Source organism: Myotis nattereri (genome assembly GCF_964212035.1).
Source record: "Myotis nattereri genome assembly, chromosome: 6".
NCBI classification, from domain to species: Eukaryota; Metazoa; Chordata; class Mammalia; order Chiroptera; family Vespertilionidae; genus Myotis; species Myotis nattereri.
Window position 1 is genome coordinate 68,911,532 of NC_138081.1, and position 17,072 is coordinate 68,928,603.

General features: G+C 40.5%; 1 protein-coding gene across 1 annotated transcript; it reads right to left on the reverse strand.

The window, feature by feature from the left end:
• Window positions 1–208: 208 nt before the first annotated feature.
• Window positions 209–16,859, reverse strand: RAB32 (RAB32, member RAS oncogene family). Its single transcript, XM_081093967.1, has 3 exons — window positions 16,596–16,859; window positions 6,023–6,300; window positions 209–2,192 (listed from the first exon to the last, which is right to left on the reverse strand). The coding sequence occupies exons 1-3, from the start codon at window positions 16,843–16,845 to the stop codon at window positions 2,043–2,045; spliced, it is 678 nt and encodes a 225-aa protein (XP_080950093.1). The 5' UTR covers window positions 16,846–16,859; the 3' UTR covers window positions 209–2,042.
• Between the last annotated feature and the right edge of the window lie 213 nt (window positions 16,860–17,072).

A 17,072-nucleotide genomic window follows, 5' to 3' on the forward strand; every position in this document is an offset into this window, starting at 1 on the left:
TTGCTGTTTCAGTCCCTCTCAGAAAGGTAATCTTTGTTAACCACTCCGAAATTCTCTGGTCAATGAGGTAATGTGTGACCTGTGCCTTCTCATCATCAACCCCCATCTCCCATTGAAAAACAAGGCAATTTGCATATAAAAAACTCTGGCTGTCCACCACTCCCCCAAAATGTCTTGGTCTAAAAATGATCCTTTCTCTTCTTTTGTTAATAGCTCCCTTTCTTATTAAAACTGTCCCTTTTTTATAGCCCTTTGGAGAACTCTTCTACTTGCTCAATGGGATGCTGCTGGACTCATGATTGTTTAATACAATTAGACCTTCTAATTTACTTGGCTAAACTTTGTTTTTTAATAACATACACTTGTGCATTTTATTTTCCCCCTACAGCTAAGCATTTAGTTATTGTTATTTACTATTGCTACTGTTAACTTTTGTTTTTTTGCATGTATATGCAAGTGATGGGCTTCTCTATATTCTCCCTTGTACACATAAGCAAATGTTTATCCTGGGTTGATAGTAATGGAAAATACAAATTAAAAATAAGGCTTAATTCTCCCTGTTGAAAATAAGGGAAGAGACTTTATCCACCCCTGCCTCCTCCCCACCCTTTCTGAGAGTATTTCATTTGAAACTTGTAGATTCTTTCTCTCTTTATGTATGTAAATTGGTTTGAAAGCTAAATAAGCCTCTGCCAGATTTCTCAAGGACCTTGAATACGTGTCAGAAAAGGTCAAAGAGTTACTTAAAAATGTAACATCCTATATGATAAAAGGGTAATATGCAAATTGTCCCCTTAACCAGGAGTTCGACTGGAGTTCGGCCAGGGCGCAGGGCAGGCCTGTCAACCACCCAAGGCCCCTCCCCCCGGCCGTGCACGAATTTGTGCACTGGGCCTCTAGTGTAAACGTATTTGTGATTCCCAGGCAAAGCTCAGTTGGTGAGAAGAATGAGCTCCATTTTATGGACCATGACTACTATTTATTCCCAGATCAAGTATAATTCTGTGTCTCTCAGATCAAGTGTAATTCTGTGCTAGCTTTTTTTTCCTGCTATTAATAAATGCATGGATCATTCATATCCAAGTTCATAATAATGTATAAGACATTTTTTTTCATACCTCATTTCACATTAGCTTTGGATTATGTCACAAACACCTTTAAATATCCCTCTGAAAAAGAGAAGTTGCACCTTTCACATGATTATCATTAATTCCTTAACAATAAAAGTAAAAGTAAACAGACAAAGTTTTCTAAGGCATAAAAATATACCCCATATTACCTGGTAGAGCTACATTAATTCAAAACAAAGACATCAGTCAAAATATTTATTCTGTTCTTAATTGGATTGAATGGTAATACAAATATTGTGAGCCAGATGTATCTTCCTCGTGTATTATATTTTAAGTGCCCAGAACTTTATATAAAACCACACGACCTTGTTTCTCTCACAATTCATACTATGGAAACTTGGATCTAATCTTTGAATAACTTCTTTCCTTGAAGTTACAGATGACTGTTATAGATCTGATAAAACTAGCTCCAGTTAGAAGTTTTGAGGGGGAAAACCTTGCTAAACAGAAACTTCAAGCCTTATGTGGCTAACAGTCTAAAAGCCTCCTTCAAAAGTGAAGATAAAATACAAAAATATAGGCTTGTACAATTACTCTAAGACTGCTGGGAAAGTTTATTACCACCCCAGTGCCTACTCTAAGAGCCACAACTTGAAACTCGTACCAAATCCTGAGCATTGTCATTTTCAAAGATGTTAAGAAGGATGTAAACATTATCCTGCACCTGATGGCAGCAGCAACAACAAGAGAGGTCCAAGTGCTCACTCTGAGGTGCAGAGCCATGCTCAGGGTAGACACCGACACCCACTTCAGCTAAGGCTCCCAGAGTGCCTTCACGGTCACGTTAAGCACAGCTCTGGGAAGATCACAGAGCAGGGCACCCACCACCTCAATCCTTTCTCAGGAATTTGCTCCAAATGGAGAAATCAAGTCAGGCTGCATCTGGTGAGCAGGAGAGGAGCTGAAGCCACGTCAGCAACACTGGGATTTGCTCTCTGCTGGCAAGGCCTTCTCGTGCAGTTTAATTCTGTCCCCATCGTTGTCTTCATTGGGAAAGCTTTGCTGGTTCATGAGAATGTTCTCCACCAGGAAGCGGGCTGCTTCCTCTATGTTGATGTTGTCCTGTAGAGCAGAAATAAGGAACAGGATCAATTCTGAGGATTAATCCACAGAATAACACTTGAAGAATATTCACAGGAACTAGGAAAGTTCCTCACTGGGGACACTGTAAGTACCCAGCTATCAGCTTCTCCAACACTACAGTGTTAGCCAAGAGCTCAGTGCTACTGAGTAATGTGGCTATGGAACCCTCTTCTTTTTACAAAAGATCACCCTTTAGGATGTTCCTATTTTAAACTTTTTGCCACTGAGGTTCAAAAAACTATTTTGATGGTTGCAAATAAATATTCACCCCCCTCTGGGTTGCCACGCACATAAATGGAAGCAATGAAATGAAAAACATCCCTGCCCTTGAACATCTAATTCAAGTGTTCTGGATACATTATGAAGAAAAAGGTCAAGGGGCCACACCATATTAAAATAGGATAAATCCATCATGTTGCTCCCCCATCTCTGAGTGATGCCAGAGGGGTTCTTGGCTCCGCACAGGTAAGAATTCAAGACATGAGCCAGACAGAGAAGAGGTTAACGTGGAAAAGCAGGTTTTATGAGCAGAGAGGACAAGCAGGAAAAGCCCCTCCACAGAGTAGTCTTGTTTCCTTCTCTTGTGGAGTCTCACGAGAGAAGGAGAAGAGACTCCAACCATCTCTAGAGGTTAAGCTTATATCTTTTATATCTGGTTATAGTTTCTATGGAAAATTGCTGCTATGGGGAAACAGAGAGTGGGGAAAAGTTGGGATTAACTTTAACCATTACTAGGTATATTTTGTGACCTTGTGCTTTCCCTTTAAGGCAGCGGTGCTCAACCTGTGGGTTGCGACCCCTTTGGCAGTCCAATGACCCTTTCACAGGGGTCGCCTAAGACCATCCTGCATATCAGATATTTACATTATGATTCATAACAGTAGCAACATTACAGTTATGAAGTAGCAACGAAAGTAATTTTATGGTTGGGTCACAACATGAGGAGCTGTATTGAAAGGGCCAGAAGTTTGAGAACCACTGCTTTAAGGTATGGGTAAACGGTAATGTACGAGTGAGGAGCAATCCTTGCAGGAGTTTTCCCTGTCCAGAGGCTCTTCCTGGTCTGCTTAAACCTCTGGTCAGCCCAGTTCCGTGTCAGGCAGCACGAGACAGGCCCTGGACTTAGTTGACTTATATAGTCCTCATGCCCCCTCTCCTGTATTATTAGTGAATTATTAATTTTAGATGTCATATGTAAATTGACCTGAAACAATGTTTTAGGTGTAATGTCCATTAACACTATCCTAAGGAATCACTACCTATCACATTTGTGTAATAGATTTATAAGTTGTCATCAAGTAGACAATCAGTAACACATAGCAAAATCTGTGATTTTTAAAATATTTAACTTAATATTTTAAAATAATTGTATTTACAAAAACATTGCAATAATAGTAAAAATTCCTAAACACCCTTCACCCATATTCCTCAAATGTTAACATCTTAGATAAATGGAGTACAACTATCAAAATCAGGAAATTAGATAATAGTATTATCAGCATTATTCTATCAACCTTATTCAAATTATACCAATTGTCCAGGTGAGCAGCTGAATTTTGTGGTCATGTCTCCTGTCTCCTTTAATCTGGAACAGTTCCTTAGTCTCCTTACTTTCATGAACTTGACATTCTCAGAGAGTACTGGCCAGAGAATAGCCCTTAATTTGAGTCTGCTTGATGCTTCCTTGGTATTAAGTTCGTTATGCATTTTGGACAGGAATAAGGCATGAGTGATGTCTTTGTCAGTGTATGAGGCCCACTCGCTTAAAGTTCTATCTCTCAGGTTTCTCCCTGAAAGATTCCTCTTCTTCCCTATGTACTTAGTAAGTAAAATATGTAAATATTCTATGTTTTACCATACTTTTTCCCATTAATTTTAGCTTCAATCAATTCTTCCCTAAAACAATTATTGCTGTGGTGTTTAATGGTGATTTCCTATTTCCATAATTCCTTCTATATTTATCAGCTGTAATTCTACAATTCTCTTCTCTACCACTTATTTATTCATATCACAGATTATTATTTTATTCTGTGTACATAATATTACAATGTTATTTACTTTATTGCTCAAATTGTCTTAGATAAGGGGGCTCCTATAGGTAGGCTCCTGTGTCTTTGTGACATGTCTCCATCACACTTTGTATACTTTCTGGCACCACAAAATATCTCAGGCATGTCTTCACTTGCTTGTCCCATGGTCCTGAAACCAGTCATTTCTCCAGGAAACCCTGGTTCTTTTTATTGGAGAACAGCAGCATTTTAAATTACTGAGAACTCTGTAAGCTGTTGGTTCTGTGGTGTCATTGCTTCTAAGCCCTCTCAACAGACATTCAGTAGATACTTGTGTGTATCCATATGCACATCGAGATCTATTTCTATGTTTACCTCTCTGTTTAACCTCCAGTGGACACTATTTTTCCCCATGACTCCATCATCATTCAATGTTATTCTGATCATAAGAGGCACCAAACAATCTTCCACTTTTAGAGTGAGTTTTGGGTGAAGCTAAAAACAACCTGGTAGTACATAGGTGATTAGTAGGTACAATGCTTTTTTAAAACATATAAATAGGAAATTCACAGAAGGCATACTAAAACCAGGAATTGTGCTAGGATTACACCAAACTTATGGTTTTGAGTTTGTCATCACAGAATTTCTCAAACATAAGTCTGATTGCTATTTGACCTCTAAAGTGAAACTTCCAACACACATAAACAAGCACCCTCTACCCTCCAATACTTTGTGCTTGTGATTTTCACCTTTGCTTTCTTGTATATCTAGTCTGTTAAGACTTTCAAAAGTGACTTGTGTGTGTGTTTATTTTATTTATTGGTTTGAGAAAGAGAGGAAGGGAGAGAGGGATAGAGCAGTGATGGCGAACCTTTTGAGCTCGGCGTGTCAGCATTGTGAAAAACCCTAACTTAACTCTGGTGCCGTGTCACATATAGAAATTTTTTGATATTTGCAACCATAGTAAAACAAAGATTTATATTTTTGATATTTATTTTATATATTTAAATGACATTTAACAAAGAAAAATCAACCAAAAAAATGAGTTCGCGTGTCACCCCTGACACGCGTGTGTCATAGGTTCGCCATCACTGGGATAGAGGGAGGGAGGGAAAGAGAGAGAGAGAAACATCAACTTACTCAACTTATTTATGCATTCGTTGGTTGATGCTTGTATGTGCCCTGACCAGCGATCGAACCTGCAACCTTAGCACATTGGGACAACACTCTAACCAACTGAGCTACCACACCATTAAGGATCAAAAAAACATTTTATCCAGCTTCCCATATGGGTCAAAGAAAAATTCTCACTCTACTGTTCATGAAGAAACATGTCACAAATATTGATACTTTCTTCTCGTTCAAATTATTTCATACTGTTAATATAAAACTCGTCAAATATCATCCAAATTCATTCTCTGACTTTTTCAATGCCTTTGCTGGCCTTGCACGTGAACTACATCTCTACCAGGGACATGGTCCTAGGTTTGTTAGCCTTCTGGAAAAATTAAAAAAATGCTTGTGCTTCATCCCATAAACTCTAGGTGCATGAGACTTTCTTTAAAGACTCAGCTCACAGAAAATGGCATTTGTTATTTACTCTGAATAATAGCTCATTTTCATTTTAATGTGAAATCTTTCCTGTTCACCTCCCACAAACCAATTTTGAAAGCATTAAGCATTGCTGCTGTTGACTGAACTTTTTTCCAGGCTTCCAACCAGCACTCACCTAAGTACACCTAAATACTTTATATTTACAAGCTCACAGCAGAGCGGATACTCAGGCAAAACAGATCTCACCTTTGCGGAGGTTTCAAACCATCCAGTGAAGCCATGTTCTTTGCAGAACTGGTCCATCTGGGCAGGAATCTGGCTACCTTCCTTTTTCTGGTCACATTTATTAGCTAAGAGAACAGCAGGAATAGGGCCACCACTTGGAAGATGGACTTTACTATCCAGGTCACTTTTCCATTTTAAGACAGCCTCAAATGTGGAACCTCTCGATATATCAAAGACTACAAAAGCACCAACAGCTTCTTTATAGTAGACTCGGGTCATGTTGCCAAACCGCTCCTGCCCTAGAAAAAAATATAATAAGAGGTTAAACATTCCTAATATAAACAGGGTCCCAATTTAGATAAAACCCCTCTGACCCTAAGAATAATGCTCTAAACACATATCTCCCATTCCACAGCAACATAAACTGTGAGATTAAGGACATACACACAGAGCTGACTCACAAAGCAGAGTGGCTGATCATGTGGCCTGAGTACACAAGTAACTCATTTTTGTTCTGCCCCTGTACAACACAGTCTCCATAACCATCAAGGTCAGTATTTAAAGTACAGAGTCCATCACTTTCCTCTCCCCTGGGTCTAAGAGAAGAGAGGTACTAAAGGAAAAAAAAAGAAAGCTGGGAATAGAGGAAGAAGAGACAAGAATAGGAGAAAATGAAGCTTGCAGGAAGAAGATAAGTATAGTGGGTTAAATGCTAACGAAAAAGATGAGATAAAAGATTTCATGCTCAAAATTTATCTTTCCTTCACATCTCCACTGGATTTTGACTTGATATACAAGATTGCTCTTTTTTAAGAAGGCAGACACATGCAAACCTATTACTTTAGAACAAAAAGTAGCACCATGGCTGTGCTATTAAGAGAAGGATCAAATTGCAGAGTTCTTCAAATATTGTACTTTTAAAATAATTTAAAGGTTAAAAATTTTGGGGAAAAAATCTACTGCTTACCATATCATATAGGACTTTGCAAAGCATGCTCTTACTATCTGATATCACACTATTCTTGGAGTAGAAAGGTCCTTATCTTCATCTGACAGATGAAAAAACACACAAAGAGCTGCTTGATCAGGATTCAGTAGCAATGACTAAAGAAGATGGGACTCGAACCTGGGTCTCCTGACTCCCACACACCTATGGAAATATGATGCCAGCCATTCTGAACTTGCAGTTGCTTTGACTTTTAAAGCTTATATCTTCAATCGGCCAAGTTACAGAGTAGAGTATTAAGAAAACATGAGTGGCAGTCAACACTAATCTGAGATTTATAACTCTGACCAATGTTAAAAACACTGTGATAAGACATTTTCCAGTAAAACACATGATGAAAAACATGCTTTATCTACATTTTATTGATAGTAACAAATGCAAAGCTACCCTGAATTAATATATTTCTACTTCAAATTCTACTATGCCATTATGTAATTTTAGATATTGCTTGATGGAATAATGGAAGGATAAAATAAGTTTAGTCCCCAAAAATCTTTATTATCCTGAGATTCTACTTTCCACAAATACATAAGTGAAATTCCTGCAACACTGAATGCTCCTGGGTTGTGTCCTATGACAGAAGAGGACTGGGCAGAGAAGAAAGCCACAGTTATTCACTACAAAGACAGCTGCATAAGTACTGTTTTGTGTGGTGTGGGTCTGTTAAAAATTAAAGTTTACAGCAATATGGAAACTCAGCAGGACCTGGGAGATCTTCCTCTTTTTTATTTCATTTTATTTTGTTGATTTCAGAAAGAGGAATGGAGGAGAGAGGGTTAGAAACATCAATGATGAGAGAGAATCATTGATCGGTTATCTCCTACACACTCCTTGTTGGGGATCCTGCCCAAAACCCTGGCATGTTTCCCTGACCAGGAATCGGACCATGACCTGCTGGTTCATGGGTGGACACTCAACCATTGAGCCACACTGACTGGGTGAGAGATCTTCCTCTTAATAGGTCTGAGGAAGTAGTTCAGATGGTAGGAGAACTCTTAAGCAGCACCAACTTCTTTGACCAGTCCTGTGGCTATTTCTTACTCGAGGGAGGAGAACACTTTCATGCTTTTCTGACAAAACACTTAAGTGGACAATATTATAACTGGAAGACAACAACCTGTATTATCTAGCCAAACCTCTCTTATTTTGTAGCCGAGAAAATAAAACCCCAGGGAAATAAAGTTCTTCAAATATCCTAGGCTGGTTGGTTATCTAGTGTGCTATCTGATCTGTTAGCCAAATATTTTCTGGATATACACTGCTCCATATGTCCCCATGTTTCCCAACAGACCCAAGGCAGTAAGTACCATAGCACAGCACTAATACAGGCCAGAGATGCTTTCTCTTATGATTTTAATCACTGGTTTCCTTTAGTTTGTTAAGGTTTGTCTCAATAGTTTATGTTCACACCCTACTTACTAAATAACCTAAATGTTTCTTAATGTTGTTTGAAACTAAAAATATAAATTTCACAATGACAAATCAAATCAAGCACTAGGACAATTGGTGCCTACTTTTCCAAGTATAAGTGCTTAGTTTTTCCCACGCACTGAGTATCACTGAGCTACATATTCTTGCTCAAGGTGATTGTATGAAAATGCATAATTTCTAATTAGTGCATGTAAAACCGTTTACAAAAATCCTTAAATCTCATCGTGCACTTCAGAGATGAAGCTCTTCTAACAAGCTGATATGGTTGGCGGCTGATAGATCAAGACCCAAACTTTAAGTCCAATCATTGGTTCTAAAAGGAGGATTATATGTCCATTTAACACTTTATACAGCTTGATTTAGGTAATAATGTGATGTTGTAATGTGTCTTGGGTTTTACATGTAGGAGGGCTATAATTCGTAACCACATGAGTATTTTTTCTATTTTTAGGCATCAAGTTTATGACTCATTGTGCTACTAATTTATCAAGCTATTATAAACTTGTCCCAGCATTACACTCTAGTATTTAACATGTTAGAATTATAGGTACTGTTAAAAGTAAAAAAATTTCTTAAACAACTACCATAATAGTAACCAATAAAGTGATGTGAGATAGACTGTACTGCTACTTGCACATTCCCCCTGTCCCCTGCACTGACTTGCATAATTTTCCATAAAATAAGTGTATTATTCTCAGTAAAAGAAGTTTAAAAGATAATGCATCAAATTAGCACCATCTGACTGTAAATTTGATATGCACTGAATTTCAGTTTAATACTGTACTACCAAGAAGGTAAAGGGAGTTACATGTTATAACACAAATCCATTCATTTCTCTGATTTTCTTATTTTTTAATGTGTTTGTATTTATTTTTTTTAGAGATAGAGGAAGAGTGAGGGATATATAGAGAGAAACATGAGATGAGAAGGAAACATCATTGATAGGCTGCCTTCTGCACGGTCCTTACTGGGGACTGAGTCCACAACCCGGGCATGTGTCCTGACTAGGAATGGAACTGGTGACCTCTTGATTCATGGGTCAACACTCAACCACTGAGCCCTATGTAAAATGATAGGGGGATAACATAGCAATGAAACCTTTGATGCAGAAATATCTGGGTCCATGACCTATCCCTGCAATTCGGTGACATAACAGCTGTCCTCAACTTTAGTATCAATCAGATCACCCATGGGGCTTGGTAAATTGCAAATTTCCAGGCCTCACTTCTGGGAATTCTAATTTTCTAAGTATGGAGGATTGCTAATTACCTACCCCAATATCCCATCACAGAATTTTATTTGGAGAAGCAATATCAAATTTTTTTAAAAGCCCTAGATCCCCTAGCTGGCCTCGCAGCAAGGCATGTACATTTGATTGAACCACAAAAACATGGAATATGGCCAAGGAATAGCTGAGTGGTGAAACATCAGCTTTAGTCCATTAAAACTTCATAGCTCTGCTCACCGACCTTGGATGGCCCAGCCACATACTTACTAGGTGAGATAACTGACTTCATGGTGATGTTTGGCACTTGAAGCCAAGTCTGTTGATACAGTTTGATGCTAAATAATCTGCATTTTAAGCACCTCCCATGAGTCTGATGGAGGAGGCACCATATAGCCACACACACACACACCCTAATAGATTTAGCTTAATTTCAAGAAGCAATTAAAAAAAATCACTGCATAAGATGCTTAAGGCAAATATCTGGATAGAAGTTAATGTAAAGAATGGGAAGAAGAGAATGTAAGGTGATCTATATCAGTTAGAAAGACCAACAGAGATCCTTAAATTAACCCCCTGTTAGGCACTTATTTTTATGTGGTTCATCTCATTCAAAAGAAGAGTGAGGAAATTACAGATTCCTAGTCTCCTAGATTGCAAAAAGTCAAAAAGCTTTTTTGACAATATAGTTGAATAAAATTCTAAAGCACTTTTTTCTTGAACTTGTATGTCCTCCAGAAATTTCCCTACATTTATGCTTTCACTATTTTTATCATTCAAGAGAAGATCTCTACAACCATAATACAACTTAAACTTGTCAACTTACCCACTCTCTATTAGGTAAGTGTTGTTTAAGTGTGAAATCCTTACTATTTTAAGAATATGCTATTTTGGGGTTACAAATCTAAGACCTTCAAAGTCTTCCTCTTTTCAAGTATACTTTCAATCTATTTTAATAAATGCCTAGAAATATATATTAGTCATGCTTTTTATTTTCTACATTTTATGAAGCTTTGACATCTTAGGGCCTTGTGGACTTAAGGGAAGGACTGACCCTCCCAGGGTTAGCTAGTTCTTAGAGACAACTTGCTGAGAGTATGTCTTTGATATGTAAGCCAACCAATGCAGAGTCCATACCCTCCATCAGCCTCCTGTTTGCAGGCTCCTGCAGTCTAGGACTCTATCCTCAGGCCCTAAATCACCCCATAGCCAGCTATTAGACAACTAGGGACCACCCTATAGCCCCACCCAATGAAATCTTTCCAACTACTCAAACTTAAGTTTGCTCAGCTTGTCTATGCTGCCTTGCGCATCCCCTCCTACAAAAACCACAATCAAGGCTCTTGCCCATGCTTTCCCCTCACTCATCTTGCCACCTGACCAAGGAGGTCCTGCAGGCTGAGGCCTGCTCTCTCATCTTGGGAACCCTAAGTAACAAACTTTTTTACAATGGCTATAGTCTCCTGATGTGTAGACCCCATCATACCTGAATAAAAATGAAGTCCTGGGAACAGTTAAAAATAGAATAAGAATCATTAAAATTCCATATCAAAAGCTTAAGAAAATTGAAAGATCAGGATAACACATAGGTGATGGATAAAAGTTCTCCTAAAATATATTTGAAAATAACACTGCATCTCTAGACTAATGCATGGCTTTACTGGTTTAATCAGTGATGTCACAGAGACGACCAGATAAGCATCTACTACCTTGCTTTTCCTGGGTGTGTTCTGCAACCATATACCATCAAACAGTTTTGTTATCGTCAAAAGCCCATAGTTTGGAAATGCACACACACACAAAAATGATAGAGCCAAACAAAAAAGTATCTACCTTGGAAGTAATAATTAAGAGAAGTATAATAACTGAACATTCTGGATAATAACATAAAGAGATGATCATTATAATGGGTATAAAATATGAGTCATACACTTTAATATAAGAATGATCAGAACATTTGCAAATTTAGACAAGGGTTTATACCACTGTTATATCACCAGTGAACCCAAAATCGGACATATTATTAATAGCTGATTGTTTTCATATCTCAGTCATGAGACCTGTCTCTGTACAGTGCTACTGATACCTATGTTTTCTTGGTCAAGTTACTACACCTCACTGTATTTAGACTATGGGATCTCCAAAAGTTTATAATTTAATTCAAACAATAGAATGATTAGGCAAATGGTTGGGAGCAAAGTCAAGTTTAGTACTTTTTACCAGTTGTCTGTCTATACATCTAACGTTGAGCATCTTTTTGCTTGGGTTAACTGAGGCAACTAAGAATGGCAACATATTTAAATAAATAAATAAATAAATAAATAAATAAATAAATAAATAAAGGAAAGCCAATAGACATATCATTGTCAAGGAATTTCAATATGGGTAACACATATGTTATCATGCTGACCATCCTATCCTGCCTGTACAAGTGTGAATGCACAGTGCAGATTGGGGTGCCCAAAAGTATCTCAGGACTCAAATATTGAGGAAGATTCAAAGATGTAAAATGAGACAATAAGCTTTGCTTGTAATTCAGTAAAGCAGTCGAACCTGAGTAAGACTAAGGATGGCAAAGTTGTACGGGAGTCAGATGTAGTAAATCTTTTTAAAATCCCTATAAGTGAGTTATAAGTAATTGACCACCAATAAGCCCTTGGAAAGTTACTGTAGTTTTCACTGTTTAAAACAGAGACTATACAAACTACATAGACTAAGTCCTCAGAGCCCTGCTTCTTCTTATTTAGAAGAAACTTGAACATTAATAATCCCTGATTTTATTATATTTTGAATATCAAGAATATGTCAGAGGGAATATTCCATATTTTGTTCATAAAGGGTTAAAAGTTATAAAATACGACAAGAACAGGCCAATAGATATAATAATTGACAATATACAACAGCGGTTCTCAACCTGTGGGCCATGACCCCTTTGGCGGTCGAATGCCCCTTTCACAGGGGTCGCCTAAGACCATCCTGCATATCAGATATTTACATTACGATTCATAACAGTAGCAACATTACAGTTATGAATTAGCAACAAAAATAATTTTATGGTTGGGTCACAACATGAGGAACTGTATTTAAAGGGCCAGAAGGTTGAGAACCACTGATATACAAGCTGGAACAAGAAAATCAAGGTCAACATTCAAATTTAGGATGGGAATAAAAAAATACACACTAAATCTAAGTATGGTTTATATAATTTAAAATGCCTTCCAAGCATGCATTTTATGTTTTGGTTGATAATATTTACATGAACTTCAGAGTAGGCTATTGCTGATTTGTTCTATGGCCCAAAGGAGTGTTACTCAGATTTTTATAAAGGAATTTTAATCCCCAAAATGCCATTTGGCATAAGGATTATTTTGAACTAAAGGCATCTTTTTGTTCAATTTATATTAAAATATTTATGTTTTGTCCAGTTGGTGTGGCTCAGTGGTTGAATGTTGACCCATGCACCAAGAAGCACATGCCCAGGTTTCAAGCTCAATCACCAATAGGGGCTGTGCAGGAGGCAACCAATTGATTTTTCTCTCTCATCAATGTTTCTATCTCTCTCCCTACTCCCTTCCTCTCTAAAAAAATGAATTAAATTTTTTTTTTAAAAAAAACTATGTTTTGCTACATGGGTTTCATTTCCTTATGAGGGCTCTTGGGTCATGTAAAACTTATATTAAGTAAATTTCTACTGTTATCTTACATTAAGTTGATTCTCAGGCCCAGCTGAAAACTCTAGGAGGATAGAGATAAAAAGCTGCCTCTCCTAAAAATGCAAATCACTTCAATGAATACATGAAGGCTGAATTATATTAGATCTAAATGAAAAAAATTTGTTTGTTTGTTTATTTGTAAAGATTTAGCCTAGACCAGCCATTCAACCTACATGGAAAATTCTATAGTTGCTAATAAGCTTATAATAAGTAGTAAGTCAAATACTACTTCACCTATAATATATAATAAATGAAGATTAGAGACATCTCTTGCTACATCTTAATTTAGTATGCATTTATTAAACTCTCTTTAACACCTTGCCGGAGACTGCAATATCCTATATAATAAAACCCTAATATACAAATTGACCAAATGGCGGAACAACCAGTCACTGTGATGCACACTGACCACCAGGGGGCAGACGCTCAATGTAGGAGCTGCCCCCTGGTGGTCAGTGCACTCCCACAGGGGGAGCGCTGCTCAGCCAGAAGCTGGGCTCACTGGCAAGTGCAGCAGTGGTGGTGGGAGCCTCTCCCACCACCTTTGCTGCAGGCCGGGCGGTAAGGAACGAGGGGTCCCAGACTGCGAGAGGGCGCAGGCTGGGCTGAGGGACCTCCCCCGCCAGTGCACAAAATTTTGTGCATCGGGCCTCTAGTTTTAATATATTTCAGTATGTGTTGAGCAGCAGTCTCAAAACAGGTATGAGTTAAGAGACAGCAATTGCCTAACACAAAAATTATATTAAACTGCATCTGTATTTTAAAGCCACATTCATTTGATGGGTTAAGAAAGGATTTCCTAAGGCCTGTACCCAAGAGTCACTATTTTTCTTATTTTGAAGAGTTTAGCTGAAACTGCTTGGCTGCATTTACAAAAAGCATTTGGACAACTCCTGCCTGTCACACTTGCCAAAGCTCTCAAGTACAGAGAGTGGACATAGTCTCTTTACCACATTTCCTCACTCTAAATTAACAGGAAAATTAGCTCGTAATAACACCACACCTTAAGTTAGTCATATCAAGTGGCCAGCTCTACTTACTCTTTCCAATTAAGGACTATTTCTATCCTTTGAGATTTAAAGACTCAACTTAGTTACTACATAAGGCAAGTATGTTTGGCCACAAGGGAACTTTCTGGAGTGGCCCCCTGTTTGCCTTCATTACATCATTACTACTTAATTCCAGTGGTATGAGTTAGGATTCAAAGACCCAAACCAAACATAGTTCACGATGTAGCTCTTTAAACCTTAAAGCCAAGTTATATTTGTCTCTCATCTCTGAAAACCTTATTAATAAGGTGACCCTAATAATTTCCCATCACCTCATAAGTTTATGTCTAATCTTGTTAATTGCTGGTGTGTATTGTGGGCTGGATGGTCTCTAACATCCAGGAATCCCTTGTGTGTGTGTGTGTGTTTTAAGGCAAAAGTGCAAGGATATTCCATCTGGGTTGATATGTATCAGAATCCAATAAAGACTATGTGCCCTTCCTAGATGTATAGATCTTTTAAGGAAGAATGAAAAAAGAAGAGGTGATACCCAGGAAGAAAACTCATGTTTTGCTTTCCCAAGTCTCTAAACATCAGCATTTTTCCTTGAAGCTTAAAAACACAACTATGCTGTATAAAACCTCTTATTTGCCTGCACTGGGACCTAATCATAATTTAATAGCTAAATACCACGTTATTTAAATGAAGACTAATGCAAAGTCAACAAGCCTCCTACGCAGGGGTTTAAAATCACCTTCATGGCAATCTATAGTTACACTGAAGATTCCGGGAGAATGAATATCAATCACATGGCACGACCACCGTTAGGACCCAGGACAGTCATATAGCAATACTACTGTTCAGAAGTGTTCTATGAAACAGCAGGAAGTGTTTCGAAAGAAGCCTCTGGCTTCAAAAGATGACTTTTCAAACGAACTTTTGGTTTTCTGGAACCGAAACACCCAGCTGATGATCCCCCTTTATCTGAGGGACTGATGAACATAAATTTATTCTCATATCTGAAGTTGGGAAGTCTGTTCTTAAGTAAATGAGTACCTGGGTTATAACTTTTCAATACTTTCCCATATGCAATAAGCTTTGGATGAATAGTGCACTACCTAGTGCACAGACCTGCGTCCCCACAGTCCCTGTCCTCTACTGGCTGGATGACCATAGAAGGTATGGGCTTCGGTTTATGCATTTCTAGGATCAAGGATGGCCTCTCCAACCCTGAACATGCTCCCAGGCAAATGCTGAGCTTCTTAGCACCGGTAATAATTGAACAGGGTACCACTTCCATATTTAAACTTTCCAAAAGTTGACATCTTTTTTAATACCCACATCCCAGCCACCCCACCACCCAGAGTTCACAAATTAGAGCAAGAAGAGGTACCCCTCAGAGAGGGGTGTAATGCTCCAAAATGACAGCTGAAAGCAAATGCCAGGAAAACAGATGGGGGAAGCGGGTGCAGGGGTGGGGCGCTGGTTTAGAGAGAGGAGGAGGAGCAACAAGTTTCCAGAGATGCCTTCCAAAACCTTCCCCTGGGTGGCCTCGCCTAGAACTGAGAGCAGTACTTGCAGAGGGGAGTTTCACTCATGAAGCTGAGTCTGGGATCCCAGGCAGAGGGTGAAAAACCTTCGGGAAGGGAACCTGGTCTCGAGGTTGCTTGTGCCCCTACCTAGAAGTGTAACTTTGGGTAAGTCAGGGACTTCAGTTCCCATCTGGGAAGGTGGAAGCTGAATGGAGCAGCCGGCCCCCTCCCGGGACTCCTCCTGGTGCATATGAGAGGGTCCACGTTCCGAGTTCAAACTTCTGGAAAGGCCTCTAGGCTTCCTCACCTGGGACCAGGCGGGCGCGGAGCGGAGCGGAGGGCTCTTCTCCATCCCTGGGATATGGAAGGCCCTCCGCAGACCAAGCAGAGCATCTCCGCAGGCGCCTGCTCCCGGCACTGACTTCCCTGGTCCCGCCGCTCACTTCCCCAGCTACCGCGCGGCGCACTGTCCTGCCCCGCTGGGTCCACCCGACCGCGCCCCTCCCCCGTGGATTTAGTCTCTGTTCTAACCGTGCCCGGCGAGTCCAGGCCGCGGCCGGAGGACGAGCGGAGACCGAGCAGGGTCCCCTGGCCCCTGGGTCCCGGCGGTTGGCGAGCCTGGCGGACGCCCCTGCCCCGAGGCCGCCCGCCCGCCCGCCGCGGGCTCCCCGCGTGTCCGCGCCCCGGGCGCCGCTCACCCGCGATGTCCCACAGCTGCAGGCGCACCAGCGTCCGGCTGTCCCAGCTGAGGACCTTGAGCGCGAAGTCCACCCCGATGGTGGCCCGGTAGTGCTGGGAGAAGAGCTGGTGGACGTAGCGCTTGATGATGCTGGTCTTGCCCACGCCCAGCTCGCCGATGACCAGCACCTTGAAGAGGTGCTCGCGGGTCTCGGGCACCGCGGCGGCGACCGCCCCCCGGCCCAGGTCCCCGGCTCCGCCGCCCGCCATCAGCGCCCGGGCCCCGCTCCTCCCGCCGGCCGCTCGCCGCCGCTCCTGCCCGGCGCCCGGCCCCCGCCCGCCGTCGAAACTTCGCCGAGACCGCGCCCGCGACGCCGCCTGATCGTCACAGGACCCGGAACCGGCGGCCGCTCGCAGCCCGTGCGGGGCGGGGAGAGGGCCGGGCTGGCCTGGGGGGCGGGCCGGGCTGGGTGGCCGCGCCCGGGCCCGCGCTCCGC

What these genes read in the sequence shown, in the direction of transcription:
- RAB32 (XM_081093967.1), bottom strand. Translation starts at nt 16,845, where the DNA reads ATGGCGGGCGGCGGAGCCGGGGACCTGGGCCGGGGGGCGGTCGCCGCC. An exon ending in GCAGCTGTGGGACATCGCGG is followed by an intron (nt 6,301 to 16,595) that starts GTGAGCGGCGCC and finishes ATTTTTTTCTAG; the next exon opens with GGCAGGAGCGGTTTGGCAAC. An exon ending in GGTTTGAAACCTCCGCAAAG is followed by an intron (nt 2,193 to 6,022) that starts GTGAGATCTGTT and finishes TCTGCTCTACAG; the next exon opens with GACAACATCAACATAGAGGA.